The sequence below is a fragment of the Nerophis ophidion genome, linkage group LG06, assembly GCF_033978795.1.
Source record: "Nerophis ophidion isolate RoL-2023_Sa linkage group LG06, RoL_Noph_v1.0, whole genome shotgun sequence".
Taxonomy (NCBI): Eukaryota; Metazoa; Chordata; class Actinopteri; order Syngnathiformes; family Syngnathidae; genus Nerophis; species Nerophis ophidion.
In genome coordinates this window covers 1,344,324-1,361,797 of record NC_084616.1, presented here as the reverse complement: position 1 = coordinate 1,361,797, position 17,474 = coordinate 1,344,324, and the positions used below count along the sequence as shown (strand labels likewise).

Below are 17,474 nucleotides of genomic sequence, written 5' to 3'. Positions count from 1 at the left end.
GGAATGGATTAAGCAAAGCAATCAAACAATGTACTAATATGATCCACTTCAAGAAACTCTTCAAACTGGAAGTGTTTACAAAGTACAAAAATAAAGAACCATGATAAACATTCTGATTTTACTCACCCATTCGTTCTCAAAATAATCTGATTTATCTCATCGTATGGAATAAAACTTACTTCACCAATTATTTATTTGTATTGTGATTACTTATTACTTATGGAGTATACATTGTGGATACATTGAGAACAGGAAGTGAACAAAAGTTTTAGCAACTGTTATGTAAAGAAAAGGGGTAGGATTAAATAAGCTCTGCTTCTTCCTACTCCTTTTCGAACATGTTGAAAAGAGAAACTGGAAATTGTGATGCATCATGTTGTATGCTTGCATGTTTGAAATAAACTCAAAGTCAAACATATGCTCATAAATGTTTGTAACTAATGCTAAAAACGCTAGCGTCATTACAGTATGATAGCACGTACAAATATGCATGAAAACGCTTCTACAGCTAGCTCACATGGGATGGTTTAGCAAGTAAGAATTGTTTTAGTTACATTGTAAAACTTACAAATGTGATGAATGAACATTCAGTACATATTGTTCTCACTCATTTTGATGGGCTGACATCAACATTGTATATGGACCTGATGTTTTGTTGTAGTAGATAAAACAGACTGTTCAAGTCTGTTACAACCAGGAAGAATTTTAAAAGCCACTTTTTTGTTTTAATGCCTGTCTTCACGATAATGTGATGAATTTAAATTAAAATATCTTGTGTTGCGGCCTTTTTTCAGCTTTTTTGGGTGAGATTAAGAAATAGATGAACTCGATCACAATTAATGAATTGCTAGTTTTGCTGGACAGCAGTAGTTACAACTGGCAATGCTGTCTGCATAAATGTGCTAAGCATTGTCATTCAACACTAATTGAATAGTTGTATTAATTTTTTAATTCATGAAATTTCCAAATATATTTAACCAAATTGTTATTCTGCTTTCCACAGAGTCGAAGAGCTCATCAAATCGAACTGGCTGGATCTGTTGTCATCTTTGACGAGGCTCATAATTTAGTAAGTTTGCCACATGTATTATGACTCTCAATTATTTATTTGCCAACATTTTATCGTGCTAACAATAAAGGGTCTTTCTTTGGTATGCTGTCTAAAGAAGATCATCACAACAATGTGCTACGTGTACATAAACCTCTGATATAGCGTCATTGATATGGCGAGCCACACTGGTTAACACTATTATTGGTCCCCCGACTGCCAGGTGGCTAGCAGCTATTTCCAAACTCACTACCCTAATAATAATGATCACCTCTATTGCCGAAAATAAACTGCATTTCTTAAAAGTGTGATTATCAAGTGTCATAACCACTGAGGACAAGGCTAAATATGTTACACAGCGAGAGAGCAAGCCAGGAGTATTTCCTTTTTTTTAATACACCAACACTTTTGGTGTATTAAAGTTGCTATTTTTGAAAAACATTATTTTGTTTTTGTATACGAAAAAGACTAAAAAGTTGTAAATTACAGCACAAATATTGCTATTTGAAAAGAGATATTGTATTAAAATAAGAAACGTTTTTTTAATACTCTAAGTGAATGCTTAGTAAAGTTGACAAAGTGCAGCTATAAGTGCATTACAGTGAAATGTCAGAAGACATGAACAATTACATGAATAAGAGGCTAATGTAGCGGTGATCTGGGCCAGACGTGCACCCAAGCACACCCTGCTTGATTTATAAATCCATGTTACCGATACCAAGAAAGGTATCCGTATATGACCGATACTAAAGCAATTAGATTGATACTTTTACTTTCCCAATCATTTTTTTTGTCATTTTTAATGAATACTTGGGTCTACTACACTACTGTATTTTAATGTTGTCACTATGGTGGTAATTTTTGAATACTTAAGTCTGCTACACCAGTGGTTCTGAAATGGGGGTACACGTAGCCCTGGGGGTACTTGAAGGAATACCAAGGGGTACGTGAGATTTTTTTAAAAATTCTCTCAAAATAGCAACAATTCAAAAATCCTTTATAAATATATTTGTTGAATAATACTTCAACAAAATATGAATGTAAGTTCATAAAGTGTGAAAAGAAATGCAACAATGCAATATTCAGTGTTGACAGCTAGATTGTTTGTGGACATGTTCCATAAATATTGATGTTAAAGATTTCTTTTTTTGTGCAGAAATGTTTAGAATGAAGTTGATGAATCCAGATGGATCTCTATTACAATCCCCAAAGAGGACACTTTAAGTTGATGATTACTTCTATGTGGAGAAATCTGCATTTAGAATTTAATCACTTGTTTATTTTTCAACAAGTTTTTAGTTATTTGTATACATTTTTTTCCAAATAGTTGAAGAAAGACCACTACAAATGAGCAATATTTTGCACTGTTATACAATTTAATAAATCAGAAACTGATGACATAGTGCTGTATTTTACTTCTTTATCTCTTTTTTTTCCAACCAAAAATGCTTTGCTCTGATTAGGGGGTACTTGAATTAAAAACATGTTCACAGGGGGTACATCACTGAAAAAAGGTTGATAACCACTGTGCTACACTACTGTATTTTAATGTTGTCATTATGGTGGTACTTAATAAATACTTAGGTCTACTACACTACTGTATTTTAATGTTGTCATTATGGTGGTACTTAATGAATATTTAGGTCTACTACACTACTGTATTTAAGTATTTAATGTTGTCATTATGGTGGGACTTAATGAATAGTTAGGTGTACTATACTATGTATTTAATGTTGTCATGATGGTGGTACTTAATGAATACTTAGGTCTACTACACTACTGTATTTAATGTTGTCATGATGGTGGTACTTAATGAATACTTAGGTCTACTACACTAGTATTTAATGTTGTCATTATGGTGGTACTTAATGAATACTTAGGTCTACTACACTACTGTATTTAATGTTGTCATGATGGTGGTACTTAATGAATACTTAGGTCTACTACGCTACTGTATTTAATGTTGTCATTATGGTGGTACTTAATGAATACTTAGGTCTACTACACTACTGTATTTAATGTTGTCATTATAGTGGTACTTAATGAATACTTAGGTCTACTACACTACTGTATTTAATGTTGTCATTATGGTGGTACTTAATGAATACTTAGGTCTACTACACTACTGTATTTAATGTTGTCATTATAGTGGTACTTAATGAATACTTAGGTCTACTACACTACTGTATTTAATGTTGTCATTATGGTGGTACTTAATGAATACTTAGGTCTACTACACTACTGTATTTAATGTTGTCATTATGGTGGTACTTAATGAATACTTAGGTCTACTACACTATTGTATTTAATGTTGTCATTATGGTGGTACTTAATGAATACGTAGGTCTACTACACTACTGTATTTAATGTTGTCATTATGGTGGCCAAGTGTTTTTGGAGGTGGTTCTTGGTGAAAAGAATGAGAGAAATAGTAGATGACATTTTTGCATTTTGTTATTTTCTGGACTTGATATAGTTTTGCTGAAACCATTGTATGTAAGAAGAAGAGAATAATGAAGTCATTTAAATGTGCTGATATTCCTACACTGCCAAAAGTACTGAGCAGAAATAGATTTAAGCATTTTCATCTCCACATGTATGGGTTGATCTCCCTCATGGATAGTCATAATCGGCAGCATAAAACACTGGTCGTAACATTTCTCAGAAATGGTTTTTTGAATGAGGATGAATAGTCAATGAATTGTTTATTTCACTTCTCCATGGTGGTACACCTTACATAGTTCTGCCAGCAGTCCTCTGAGGTGAAAGGGGCAAATATGAACAGAAAGTCATTTAGTTCACAAGGTGAAAAGACAAAAATGTTTGACCAATTCTGTCCTGACAAATGTTTGTATTGAGTTGCGAGTGTTGTTTGCAGGAGAAGACCTGTGAGCAGTCAACGTCGTTCGAACTGATGCCGTATGATTTAGCCTCCGCTATTAGTGCCTTGACCAGGTTGCTGGCTGAGCAGGCTACAGAAGCCGGTCTAGAAGAGTCTTCTGTTCAAGGTAGAAGTGCCTCATGTCTTGTCTTACCATTTACCCTTTAGAGACATTGTACCGTACATAACTGACTATATTGTTTTGGTTTTTTCAGGTTTAAAAGCAAACATAGAAAATGTTGCAAAAATCAAAGGTGAGTATTCAGACTAATCCTCCAATTTTCCTGGCAAATTCCAAAATGAATTTGTCATGCTTTCCAGAGATGTGTCTGAAGCTGGAAGCTGCTCTTGATTCATTCGAGGCTGCAGCCGACAAAGGCATAACAAAACCTGGAATGTGAGTGAAAGTGTGCTTGATTTGACACAGACTTACTGAATGAAACTGTTGTTCTCTGGGAAACACCGGGCACACAATGAAGTCAAACCTCTTATTCTTATTTTGTATCAGATGTTTGGATTCATTGGATTTCCCGCCCAGAAGGGTTGGTGGATCAGTATGTTGGTATAATGGGCATCTGTAGTTAATTCCACCTTTTTGGTTGAACTCTACCAATCCCACTCAGCTGTGTTGGTCATCAGGCGGCAGCTACTGAGTATTCATCAATTGACTAATCTATCGATTAGTTTGTTTGATTAATCGGGAAATTGGATAAAACACACTTTATAGCCTCATTGCGGATTTTAAGGAGAAATTTTGAAGTAGAAAGTTAAGCGTTTATCCAATTTCACCTTTTGTTCACCTTTTTTTTACCTTCTATGTATCTTTTAGCTTTCATGCACCGCATATTTATCTTTAATGTACCTTCTTTTACCCTTTACCATATATTTATCTTCTGTTAGATTCTATTTCTGGTCTTTTAGCTTCTCCTTGCCTTTTATTTATCTTCTACTTGCCTTTTTTTACTTTCTATTTACATTATTTTAGCTTCCATTTATCTTCTATTTATGATCTCTTTGCCGTGTATTTATCTAATTTTAGCTTCTATTTATCTTCTTTTAGCTTGAATTTACCTTCTATTTGTCTTCTATATACCTTCTTATACCCATTATCTACCATATATGTATATTCTTTTATCATTTAGCTTAATGTTTGTTCTTTTAGCTTCTCTTTGCCTTCTATTTATATTCTGATAGATGAAATTTACCATCTATTTTCTTTGAGCTCATTTTACCTTTTATCTTGTACCTTTTAGCTTCTATTTACCTTTTTTTTTTACCGTCTATCAGCTTTTATTTACTTTCTCTGACTTTCTACTTATTTAACCTTTTTATTTACCTTCGATTTTCATTAATGCATTCCTAGCAACTACTCTTTTTTTTAAACTCCACAGTAATTCTTTCCTTCTTTCCATGTTGGTTTATCTACTATCTATCTACCATTTATTTATCTTCTTTTAGCTTTTGTTTATGTTATTTTACCTTCTTTTATCTTCTATTTACCTTGTTTTTTTCTTCTTTCAGCTTCAATTTACCGTCTATCTTCTTTTAGCTTCTAGTTATCTTTTTAGCTTTTTTGTTTACTTTCTTTTACATTCTTTTAACTTACATTTACCTTCTATATACTTTTTTAACTTGTATTTACCTTAGATTTACTTTTTACTCGATTTTTACAATTTTTTACTTTCTATTTAACTTGATTTACCTTCCTTTGCCTTTTATTTACATTATTTTACCTTGTATTTTCCCTTAACCTTTTTTTACACTCTAATTAACTTGTTTTACCTTTTGTTTACCTGTTTTCTAACTTATTTTGACCTTTTTTAAACTTTTACTTATACTGTATTTGACTTTTTATCTACCCTTTACCTTCTTTTAGTATCTCTTACCTCTGTTCAACTTGTTCTACCTTCTTTTATGAGGGCCGGATATGATAAATGTTTATTAGTTACATTCAAAGGGCTAATGGACATAAATCAAAGCTTTTTTCTAATTGAATTCATTGATGTAATGGTTTCTGCTCCTGGGGGCTTCCTGGGGGCCGGCTCATTTTGCCTCTTTAATGAAGTCAACTTTCCCTCACACCCAAACAAACATTTTCTTGTGGCAAAGCTCAACGTGCTAACAGTGTAGAATGGCAGCTCACAGTGATAGAACTGAGCAGGCACAGCAAGGCCTCCAGCATCGGGACGGTATAGCTCGGTTGGTAGATTGGCCGTGCCAGCAACTTGAGGGTTCCAGGTTCGATCCCCGCTTCTGCCATACTAGTCACTTCCGTTGTGTCCTTGGGCAAGACACTTGACCCACCTGCTCCCAGTGCCACCCACACTGCTTTAAATGGAACTTAGATTCACTATGTAAAAGCGCTTTGAGTCACAAGAGAAAAGTGCTATATAAATATAATTCACTTCACTTTTAAATGGCCATGTTCATACAAGTAAGTCCGGCATGCATTGATGTCAATGTGACCTCACTTTAAAATACATATATCTTTTAAATTAGACAAGTGCATACATCTTTTTATTTGAGGCTCTGGCATGGTTTAACAGGAGTATCCAACATTGTAACAAGTCAGAGGACAAGCATAAAAGAATAGACTCACAGTGCTGTAAAAAATAATAACTCCATTTGTGTTTATTATCTTTATCTCAGCTTCATATATGAGCTATTAGAGAGAGCCAGTTTGAACTACGACAACAAGGCGGCTGTGTTTGAGACGCTGGAGCAGATCATTGGATCACTGGCAGGACGTGAGTGTCGTTGTCTGCCTGTTTTGTGTCTTGGATTTCATGTCATTACAACATCAGCTTACATCTATGTTTTAGTATGTTGCTTCTTTTACGCCCACACTGTGTGGGAGGTACGATGTAACGTTGTTGTTCTAAAAACAATCCCAGATAAATGTTCAGCTTTTCTGCTCCCAGGCAGCAGGATAACATACACGACCTCATCTAAAACCATATGGAAGAAAACCTTTTATTTTGGCAAATCCTCCAGTCATTCATCAAGTGCACCGAGACTAAGCTTCACTTTGTGCTCATACTAATATAAATGAAACACTTGTCTTTCACAGAAGCTGGGATATTTCACAACACAAGTGGATTGCAGAAGCTCTCGGATATGATACAGGTAGTGTATGTCGAGGCATAAGCGCAGAACTACATTTCTGCAAGTGGGTGCTCGGTGTGTGCGTGTGTGTATTAATGTTGTCCCGATACCAAATTTTTTGGTACCGGTACCAAAAATATTTTGATCCTTTTCATTACTTTTCTAAAGAAAGGGGACCAGCAAAAATGTCATTATTGGCTTTATTGGAACAAAAATGTTAGTGTACATGAAACATAAGTTTATTATTGTCATTTAGTCCTTAAATACAATGTTGAACATACTAGACAATTTGTCTTTTAGTAGTAAGTAAACAAACAAAGACTCCTAATTAGTCTGCAGTAACATGTTGTGTCATTTATACACCTATTATGAAGGACAAACTGTAAAAAAATATTATTAATCTAATGTTCATTTACTGTTAATATCTGTTTATTTTCTGTTTTTACATGTTCTATCTTTATTTCGGTTAAAATGTAATAATCACTTATTATTCTCTTCTTTGATACTTTACATTAGTTTTGGATGATACCACACATTTAGGTATCGATGTGATACCAAGTGGTTCCAGGATCATACATTGGTCATATTCAAAGTCCTCATGTGTCCAGGAACATATTTACTGACTTTATAAATATAATCAATCCATCCATTGATTTCCTACCGGTTGTCCCGTTTGGGGTTGCTGGAGCCTATCTCAGCTGCATTCGGGCGGAAGGCAGTGTACACCCTGGACAAGTCGCCATCCCATCGCAGGGCTTATAAACATGATATTAATTTAAAAAAAAAAAAGATTTTGTGACGTTAAAAAATATCGATGTAATCATATTAGTATCGACTAGATACGCTATCATACGTGGTATCTTTACAGTGGATGTCCGGCGTAGATCCACCAATGGCGTTTGTTTATATTGTAGCGTCCCGGAAGAGTTGATGCTGCAGGGAATTTTGGGAATTTGTTCTGTGGTGTTTGTTGTGTTGCGGTGCAAATATTCTTCCAACATGTGTTTGTCGTTGTGGTTTAGTGTGGTTTCACTTTATGGCACATGTTTATTACAGTGTTGGAATTGTTCATACTGCCACCCTTAGTGTGGCTGTTGAATAAGTATGCCCTTCATTCTCTTGTGTGCTGTGTGTTCCAAGTCAAGGTGCTTGTGTCATTAGGTCATTAGTGGGCTTAATGAAATTTTGATTAGGCTCTGTTAAATGTAGACGAAATGATTTGTGTCATTTTTAATGCGTTAAACGAATCAAACTCTGCATATAATTTAGAACAAGATTGATAATTAAAAACAACTATAAAGATTGAAAGTTGCCATCAATCTTACGCACTCATGGGATTGGCGCCTATGTGTCACGGGACGATTATAACGGGTAGAAACATGCAGAATTGGAACATCATTGACTGTATATAGGCATAAATTCCAACCTTTCCCATGTTTCCCCAATAAAACTCCTGTATTTTGTGCTAACCAATCCATTGTTTTTTCTACTGGTCCTTACTTTCAATATGTCATAAAAAATATCAATAATTATTTATATCAAGCGATGTAAAACACTTGACTGTCGTGTTGTAGTTTTCAACTTTATCACCAAGCCGTATTTTGCCCAAGTTTCAATCTTTTCAGCTCACACCTCCTATTTGTGTAACTTCAAACACATCTTGCAGATAAATGCTGACATGTTGAGTACATTCACAAGTACAAAAAAAGTGACTTCAACCAATAGAAGTCATCCAAAAGCCCTTTGCTGACAATCAATAGGAGTCTTGCCGAAAGCATTTTACACTCATTTTGCAGAAATTGACCCAGCATTTGTCTATAATTCTGAATTTACTGTAAAGCACACTCTTTTTTTTTTGGTCTTACAGCTGGTGTTCCCTGGCAACGTGCCGTCATCAAAGTTAGACCGGCAAAAGAAATTGGAAGAAAATACTGCTTCTTTTAAGGTGGGTGTTTCATCATGCTCATCAGATCTATCATTCACTCCATTGATGTTCAAAGAAGTGCTCAATGGTCTTCCTCACCTCTTTACTGATAATCAATGTCTTATTTGTGGCCTGGGTTGCAAAGGGGTGGAACGTGTCCGTAAACTTTCCGTAAATTTACCACGGGAAGTTAAGCTCGGGAAGTTTTTTGTAATTTTTTACCATTTTTTGGTTATTCAAAGTTGGACCCCATCCATCTTATTGTGTAGAATAAGATGAGAAGCTTGTAAAAGACTAATGCAATGCCACACACGGATATAAATAGTCAGCTAAACAATTGGAGTAGTCTTTCAAAATATTTGACTGATGGACGAATGAACAGAAATAGGCTGGATGAATAAATAAAGAGTCAATCAGCATGCTAAATCACACTATAAGCTACATTCTTGTATGACAACAGAATGGCTAGCAGAACAGAAGGCAGAGGAAACTACACCTTTTCATTTACTATTTGCTACTTCAACTTTACAAATCACAAAAAAGTTCCATTCAGATCGCTAACACTGTTAGCATAAATGAATGGGATTTAACATAGAGAAAATGAGCATTATGGCTAACAGAGAAATGAGAGTGTGGTGGTACATAAACCTAGCTAGCTAGAGATATTGGCCCCACAGTCATGTAAGAAGTAGAGGAACAGCTAGTCTGCTGGAGTAGTCTACAGTCATACAGTAACAAGTAATTACACATCTATTACACTTCAATACCATACATCAAATATATTTACCCCAGTAATATCATCAACACTTACCTGTCCTTGGGCTCAAATACTAGTGTGGCCTCAATAGTCCTGCTGTAGTGTGTAGCATGCTGCCAATTATCCCAGCATGTGATGGAGGAATGCACAGTGCAGGGTTGAAATTCTACTGAATTTGCATTAAATCAGTTTGTTTTAGATACAAAATCATGCTGCAAGATCTAGCATGTTGCATTCAATGTTTAGTCCCATTAATTTCCCATTAATTCCCGTTAATTATAATTAATATATTATAATATTATATATTATATATAATATATATTATAATAATATATATATATATTATATTATATATGATATTAATATTATATATATATATATTATAATATTAAAATAATTAACAACCTACTCAGTGGCCTAGTGGTTAGAGTGTCTGCCCTGAGATGGGAAGGTTGTGAGTTCAAACCCTGGCCGAGTCATACCAAAGACTATAAAAAATGGGAGCCATTACCTCCCTGCTTGGCACTCAGCATCAAGGCTTGGAATTGCGGGTTAAATCATAAATGATTCCCGGGCGCGGCACCGCTGCTGCTCACTGCTCCCCTCACCTACCAGGGGGTGAACAAGGGGATGGGTCAAATGCAGAGGGCAAATTTTACCACACCTAGTGTGTGTGTGACAATCATTGGTACTTCAACTTTAACTTTACTTTAATTCCCATGGAAAGTTTCCAACTTTGAATATTCCCGGAATTTTGCAACCCTATTCCAATGTTTTGGGTTTTTTTTGCATCCTCGCTGAAAGTTTGCAGAGCAATTGACGCAAATGGCACAGGAGATGTCATCCACAATCGACGCCATGTTTGTTGACAATGAGCTCAGGGGACATTTAGGACAGGGGTGCTTGATTTGCCCACCTTAACCCACCTACAGCACAGTATTGGTCATCTCGCTTTCTTTTTTCATCACTCATCCGAGCTCTCCGTATGATATCATGATTAACTAATCTGATCATTTATTTGAATGTTTACTTGATCATTTGTGGTGCAGCCCTGGTATTTATGGCATGGCGTAATATATTTCTGCATTGGCCACAGGTTCACATCCACCAAGACACCAGCTCTCAAAAAAAACAAAAGAGCTCTGACCTGTGGGCTTCAAGTTCTACAAAGAAAACAGGTAAATGTGGGTTCAGTGGCGGAGTTGCAATAATTGGACAATTCATTTAAATTGACATTGTTTTCAAAATACTTCTTTCAAAGGTGGTTCCAAAATCGCTCGCTTTTGATCTTAGCACAGGTGCTGCTTAGGTGTGTAAAATAATGTTTATCATAAATAAAAACCTTGAATGATCGTGTTGGCATTGGTTTGAAAAAGACAAGGTTGCAATCTATCAGTATCTTAAAGTCTTAGTCTTACATTTTTTATTCAATCCTCCAAGTCATGATCTAAATGAAATAAAGCTAAATGGTAAATGGGTTATACTTGTATACCACTTTTCTACCTTCAAGGTACTCAAAGCGCTTTGACACTGTTTCCACATTCACCCATTCACACAGTGATGGCGGGAGCTGCCATGCAAGGCCCTAGCCACCACCCATCAGGAGCAAGGGTGAAGTGTCTTGCTGGTTGGTAGAAAGTGGGGATCGAACCAGGAACCCTCAGGTTGCTGGCGCGGCCACTCTCTCAACCGCGCCTTGTTTAATGATATCTGTAAAATATTGTAACTAAGGGTTGCTATGTTGAAGGCTGACTGTAGAGCAGGACCATTGAACTTCATAATGAAGAGGGCCGTAGTTTCAAGAACCCTGAAGCCATAAGGGCTGGGCTTCAAAATGTGGATGTTTCTTTAGAAAGCGCCTTTGCAGGATATATTTACTTATATAGAAAGTAAATACATCTGCCTTCACACGGCACTGTCACTACAAACATCTTGCCATCGCTACTCGTTTCCAGCATGTGCGGCTGGACAGATAGTTAACAGCTTGAAAACAAAAGCTAAATGTTGAGGATTGTTGTTACTTCTTCAGTTTTATATCTTTATACATCCTCCTTTATTTAGGTTTCTAAGACTAAATATATAAACATTACAAAAGCACAACGTACTTTGTGTTTTTTTCACGTTTATTGTGTATGTTACAGCAATAAAATAGAAGGTTTAGCGTTAATACACACAGCAAACATTGCACACATGCGGTTTAACAAAATGACACTTAAGGAGTAGCTTTGTCGCCCTATGCTGTTAAAATTCAGCACTACATGTATTCTATCAATTTTGAAAGTTACAGCCAAAAACAACACAACCACAAATACAAAAGATATCAAAAAGTCAGCAATTTCAATACATTTATACTTTGTTGTCCAGTTGCTGTTAGAAGTCTGGCTTTTGCGATTTGTTTGAATTTTTTTTCAACGATGATAGGGCCATCTTCTTCTGTTCACCCACTACTGCTTTATTGAGACAGTTTCCCCCTGTGGGCTGGTGGGAGTACTGCATACATGAGCAACCCTATTTTCAATGGTTTCATCAAGACTATTTGGGTTTGAAAAGATTTGGTGGACAGGAATAGGCCTGCTCTAGGGTAATGTTACAAAATAAATTAGGATGATCACATCCTTTCACAATTTTTTTATTTTATTGTATTTATTTATTTATTTTTTGTCCAGTCCAGCTTCTCAGACAAATCATATAGTTGATGTAGATGTAGATGTAGATGCCCATATCGACTGTACACATTTACTTTACAAAAGAGAAGTGTAGGATACTTCTCTTGTGGACTTATTTGTATTTGACTTTATTAAATGTATTTATATTATCATTTGGTGCCACCGGGCCGGAGCAGGAGGGGATAGAAAGAGAAAAAAAGGAAGACAGAGGGGGAAATTGTGGGGATAAGAGGGGGATTAGACAGAGAGACAAAAACAACAGCAAACACAACAATAGCAACAACAATAGCGCAACATCAGCAAATAGGATATGTACAATTATGATGGTAAAAGTGATAGCAAAGAAGCAGTTAGCCAAATAAATAATAATACAGAAATGACAAAGAGCATTATTACACTACAAATGGAGCAATAGAAATACCAATAGAAATAGCGCTAATGATAATGAACAATACCAATAATTGACCTCTATCATCAACAATACAGTTGTTCAAATGCAACAATACGTATATGTATTGATAACTACAGATACAAAAGAAAGCAGAAAAATGGAGGGGAAGAAAGAGAAGCAAACTATATTAACCTTGTAGATTGTTATAATAAAGGCCTACTGAAATGAGATTTTCTTATTGAAACGGAGATAGCAGGTCCATTCTGTGTGTCATACTTGATCACTTCGCGATATTGCCATATTTTAGCTGGAAGGATAAAGTTTGCGTGGCGCAGTGGTAGAGTGGCCGTGAGCAAACCGAGGGTCCCTGGTTCAAATCCCACCTATTACCAACCTCGTCACGTCCGTTGTGTCCTGAGCAAGACACTTCACCCTTGCTCCTGATGGGTGCTGGTTGGCGCCTTGCATGGCAGCTCCCTCCATCAGTGTGTGAATGTGTGTGTGAATGTGGAAGTAGTGTCAAAGCGCTTTGAGTACCTTGAAGGTAGAAAAGCGCTATACCAGTACAACCCATTTATCATTTAACTTTTGGTTGCTAATAAAAAAGCCTTGCCTGTACCGGAAGTAGCAGACGATGATGTCCCAAGGGTGAGGGCTCCTCACATCCTCACATTGTTTATAATGTGAGCCTCCAGCATCAAGAGCTATTTGGACCGAGCAAGCGACAATTCCCCCATTAATTTGAGCGAGGATGAAAGATTCGTGGATGAGGATATTGATAGTGAAGGACTAGAAGAAAAAAAAAAGTAAAAAAGAAAAAAAAAAGGCGATTGCATTGGGAGCAATTTAGATGTTTTTAGACACATTTACTAGGATAAATCTGGGAAATCCCTTATCTTTCTATTGCGTTGCTAGTGTTTTAGTGAGTTTAATAGTACCTGATAGTCGGAGGCGTGTGTCCACGGGTGTGTTGACGCCATTCTCTGAGGGAAGTCACGGCAGCTGCATGGACGGCGCAAGCTCCGCTTATCTCCGGTAGGAGGCGACCTTTTACCACAATTTTCTCACCGAAACCTGCTGGTTGACAAGTGGTCGGGATCCATGTTCGCTTGACCGCTTTGATCCATAGTAAAGCTTCACCTCTGGGAATTTTAAAAAAGGAAACACCGTGTGTTTGTGTGGCTAAAGGCTAAAGTTTCCCAACTCCATCTTTCTACTTTGACTTCTCCATTATTAATCGAACAAATTGCAAAAGATTCAGCAACACAGATGTCCAAAATACTGTGTAATTGCGCGATGAATAGAGACGACTTTTAGCCGCAAGTGGTGCTGGCTAATATGTCCTCTCCAACCAATAACGTCAAAAACACGCGTCATAAATCCGGGACGTTTCCAACAGGAAACTCAGCGGGAAATTTAAAATTGTAGTTTAGTAAACTAAAGTGGGCGTATTGTCATGTGTTGCAATGTTAATATTTCATCGTTGATATATAAACTATCAGACTGCGTGGTCGCTAGTAGTGGCTTTCAGTAGGCCTTTATAGTAACAATAGGTTAAGCTTTGTCAGTGTGCCATGTGTTATCCAGTTTACCCTAGGGCGGGGGTCGGCAACCCGCGGCTCTTTAGTGCTACCCTAGTGGCTCTCTGAAGCTTTTTTAAAACTGTAAAAAAAAATGGAAAAAGATGAGAGGAAAAAAATATAAAAAATATATTTTTTGTTTTAATATGGTTTCTTTAGGAGGACAAACATGACACAAACCTCCCTAATTGATATAAAGCACACTGTTTTTATTAAACATGCTTCACTGATTCGAGCATTTAGCGAAAGCCTTTTTGTCTTTCCAATTTTGGCGTCCTTGAACTCACCCTAGTTTGTTTACATGTATAACTTTCTCCGACTTTCTAGTCATGTTTTATGCCACTTCTTTTTCTGTCTCATTTTGTCCACCAAACCTTTTAACGTTGTGCATTAATGCACAAAGATGAGTTTTGTTGATGTTATTGACTTGTGTGGAGTGCTAATTAGACATATTTGGTCACTGCATGACTTCAAGCTAATCGATGCTAACATGCTATTTAAGCTAGCTATATGTACATATTGCATCATTATGCCTCATTTGTAGCTACCGTACTTCCTTGAATACGCCGGGGCGCTAATTATTTTCAAACCTCTTCTCACTCCTGCGCTTGTTCAAGGCATGCGGTAAAAGTAAGCAGGCGCTAATTATTTTAAAGCCTCTTCTCACCCCTGCACTTACCAATGGCATGCAGCAAAAAATTGAGTGTGATTAAAAAAATATATATATTTAAAAACTATTCTGCGGCCACGGCCTGGTGGAGGGGGAACAATGCTCTACAACATGTCATCGCACCCACCTTTACACCATGCTATCTGCCTGCCGGTAGAACGCATACATTTCGCTGCTTTTCATACGAGATTGCTATGCATACTTAGTCAACAGCCATACCGTTTACACTAACGGTTGTGATATAAACAATTTTAAAACTCTTACTGATATGCGCCACACTCTGTGAACCCTAACCAAACAAGAATAACAAACACATTTCTGGAGAACATTGGCTCTGTAACACATTATAAACGCAACATAAGAATTACCCACAAGGTAAGGGGGGGAGGGGTTTGGTGCTAGCGGGGTGTATAATATAGCCAAGAGTCATGGATGCACTGCATTCTGGGTCATTCTTGTTTTTGTATTATTGGTCCAAAATGGCTCTTTCAACGTTTTAAGTTACCGACCCCTGCCCTAGGGCAACAACGTTAATTTATGTTTGATGAAACGTGATTATATGCATGAGTATATGTACAGTATATGTATGTGTATATGTATGTTTGTACAGTGAATGTATATGCACAGTATGTGTATATGTATGTTTGTAGAGTGAATGTATATGTACAGTATGTGTATATGTGTGTTTGTACAGTGAATGTATATGTACAGTATGTGAATATGTATGTTTGTACAGTGAATGTATATGTACAGTATGTGTATATGTATGTTTGTAGAGTGAATGTATATGTACAGTATGTGTATATGTATGTTTGTACAGTGAATGTATATGTACAGTATGTGTATATGTATGTTTGTACAGTGAATGTATATGTACAGTATGTGTATATGTATGTTTGTACAGTGAATGTATATGTACAGTATGTGTATATGTATGTTTGTAGAGTGAATGTATATGTACAGTATGTGAATATGTATGTTTGTACAGTGAATGTATATGTACAGTATGTGTATATGTATGTTTGTAGAGTGAATGTATATGTACAGTATGTGAATATGTATGTTTGTACAGTGAATGTATATGTACAGTATGTGTATATGTATGTTTGTACAGTGAATGTATATGTACAGTATGTGTATATGTATGTTTGTACAGTGAATGTATATGTACAGTATATGTATGTTTGTACAGTGAATGTATATGTACAGTATGTGTATATGTATGTTTGTACAGTGAATGTATATGTACAGTATATGTATGTTTGTACAGTGAATGTATATGTACAGTATGTGTATATGTATGTTTGTACAGTGAATGTATATGTACAGTATATGTATGTTTGTACAGTGAATGTATATGTACAGTATGTGTATATGTATGTTTGTACAGTGAATGTATATGTACAGTATGTGTATATGTATGTTTGTACAGTGAATGTATATGTACAGTATGTGTATATGTATGTTTGTACAGTGAATGTATATGTACAGTATGTGTATATGTATGTTTGTAGAGTGAATGTAAATTCCTATGCTTTTAAATATACTGTAACTCCACTTACAAGCCTTCTTGTTGTGTTATGTGCCTTTCAGGAAACATTCTGAGTTACTGGTGTTTTTCTCCGGGCTTCAGCATGCAGGACCTGGTGAATCAAGGTGTTCACTGCATCATTCTGACCAGCGGAACTCTCTCTCCTCTCAGCTCCTTTACTTCAGAGATGAGAATGTACGATCACACTATCATGTGTAGAGTTTAGTAGGGGTGGGAAACTTCACATTCACATTACATTTGCCATTCAACACAATTCTTGCAATGTTTGTTGCTGGTTAGAAATGGGCTAAAAACCTATCATTAAAAATGATTTCTTATAAAAATGTATATGTTTTTTTTTTAAATTATTTTTGGAAAATTATGAATGGATTTAGAATCGGGATGAAAAATATATTTGTGTCTTGGGGATGTGAATCAGTTGTTTTGTGCACCCCTATAATAGACTTTTCTCTTACCTGTGACAACACAGTGCATTCATTGTTGGAGCGCTGGTAAAATGCTTTTGTGCTACAACTTGAACAACTGTGTCAGAAGTGTTGATGGTTGAATGTTTGTCCTTCCTTTTTGTGTAGAAAATTCCCAGTGTCTTTGGAAAACGGCCATGTGATCGAGCGGGACCAAATCTTTGTTAGCGTCATTGAACGAGGCCCAGATGAGGTACCGTTAAGTTCGGCATTTGACAGAAGGTCAGTGTGTGTATTTGTTGTGTGCTGCTTCATCCATCATTCCATGCATTGTGATGCCTCACCATTTCATCCTGTATCGATCAATGACTGAAAGGGGAACTGCATTTGTATTTATTGGTCTATAATTCACAATCCTTATGTAAGACAAGAACACATATGTTTCTATTTTTTTATTCATTCTAACTCGTAAATAAACACTAGCAAAAGTCAGATA

The 17,474-nt window shown here is 36.2% G+C and overlaps 1 protein-coding gene across 3 annotated transcripts in view; it reads left to right on the top strand.

The window, feature by feature from the left end:
• Window positions 1-17,474, top strand: part of LOC133554038 (regulator of telomere elongation helicase 1-like) — a 54,432-nt gene that overhangs the window by 14,598 nt on the left and 22,360 nt on the right. For all 3 annotated transcript variants that reach the window (XM_061902380.1, XM_061902379.1, XM_061902378.1), the window contains exons 8-17: window positions 1,004-1,069; window positions 3,927-4,056; window positions 4,145-4,183; window positions 4,251-4,326; window positions 6,579-6,676; window positions 7,000-7,055; window positions 8,902-8,979; window positions 10,812-10,893; window positions 16,616-16,748; window positions 17,147-17,260. In XM_061902380.1, coding sequence (XP_061758364.1) covers window positions 1,004-1,069; window positions 3,927-4,056; window positions 4,145-4,183; window positions 4,251-4,326; window positions 6,579-6,676; window positions 7,000-7,055; window positions 8,902-8,979; window positions 10,812-10,893; window positions 16,616-16,748; window positions 17,147-17,260 — 872 coding nt within the window. The remainder of the gene's footprint in view (window positions 1-1,003; window positions 1,070-3,926; window positions 4,057-4,144; window positions 4,184-4,250; window positions 4,327-6,578; window positions 6,677-6,999; window positions 7,056-8,901; window positions 8,980-10,811; window positions 10,894-16,615; window positions 16,749-17,146; window positions 17,261-17,474) is intronic.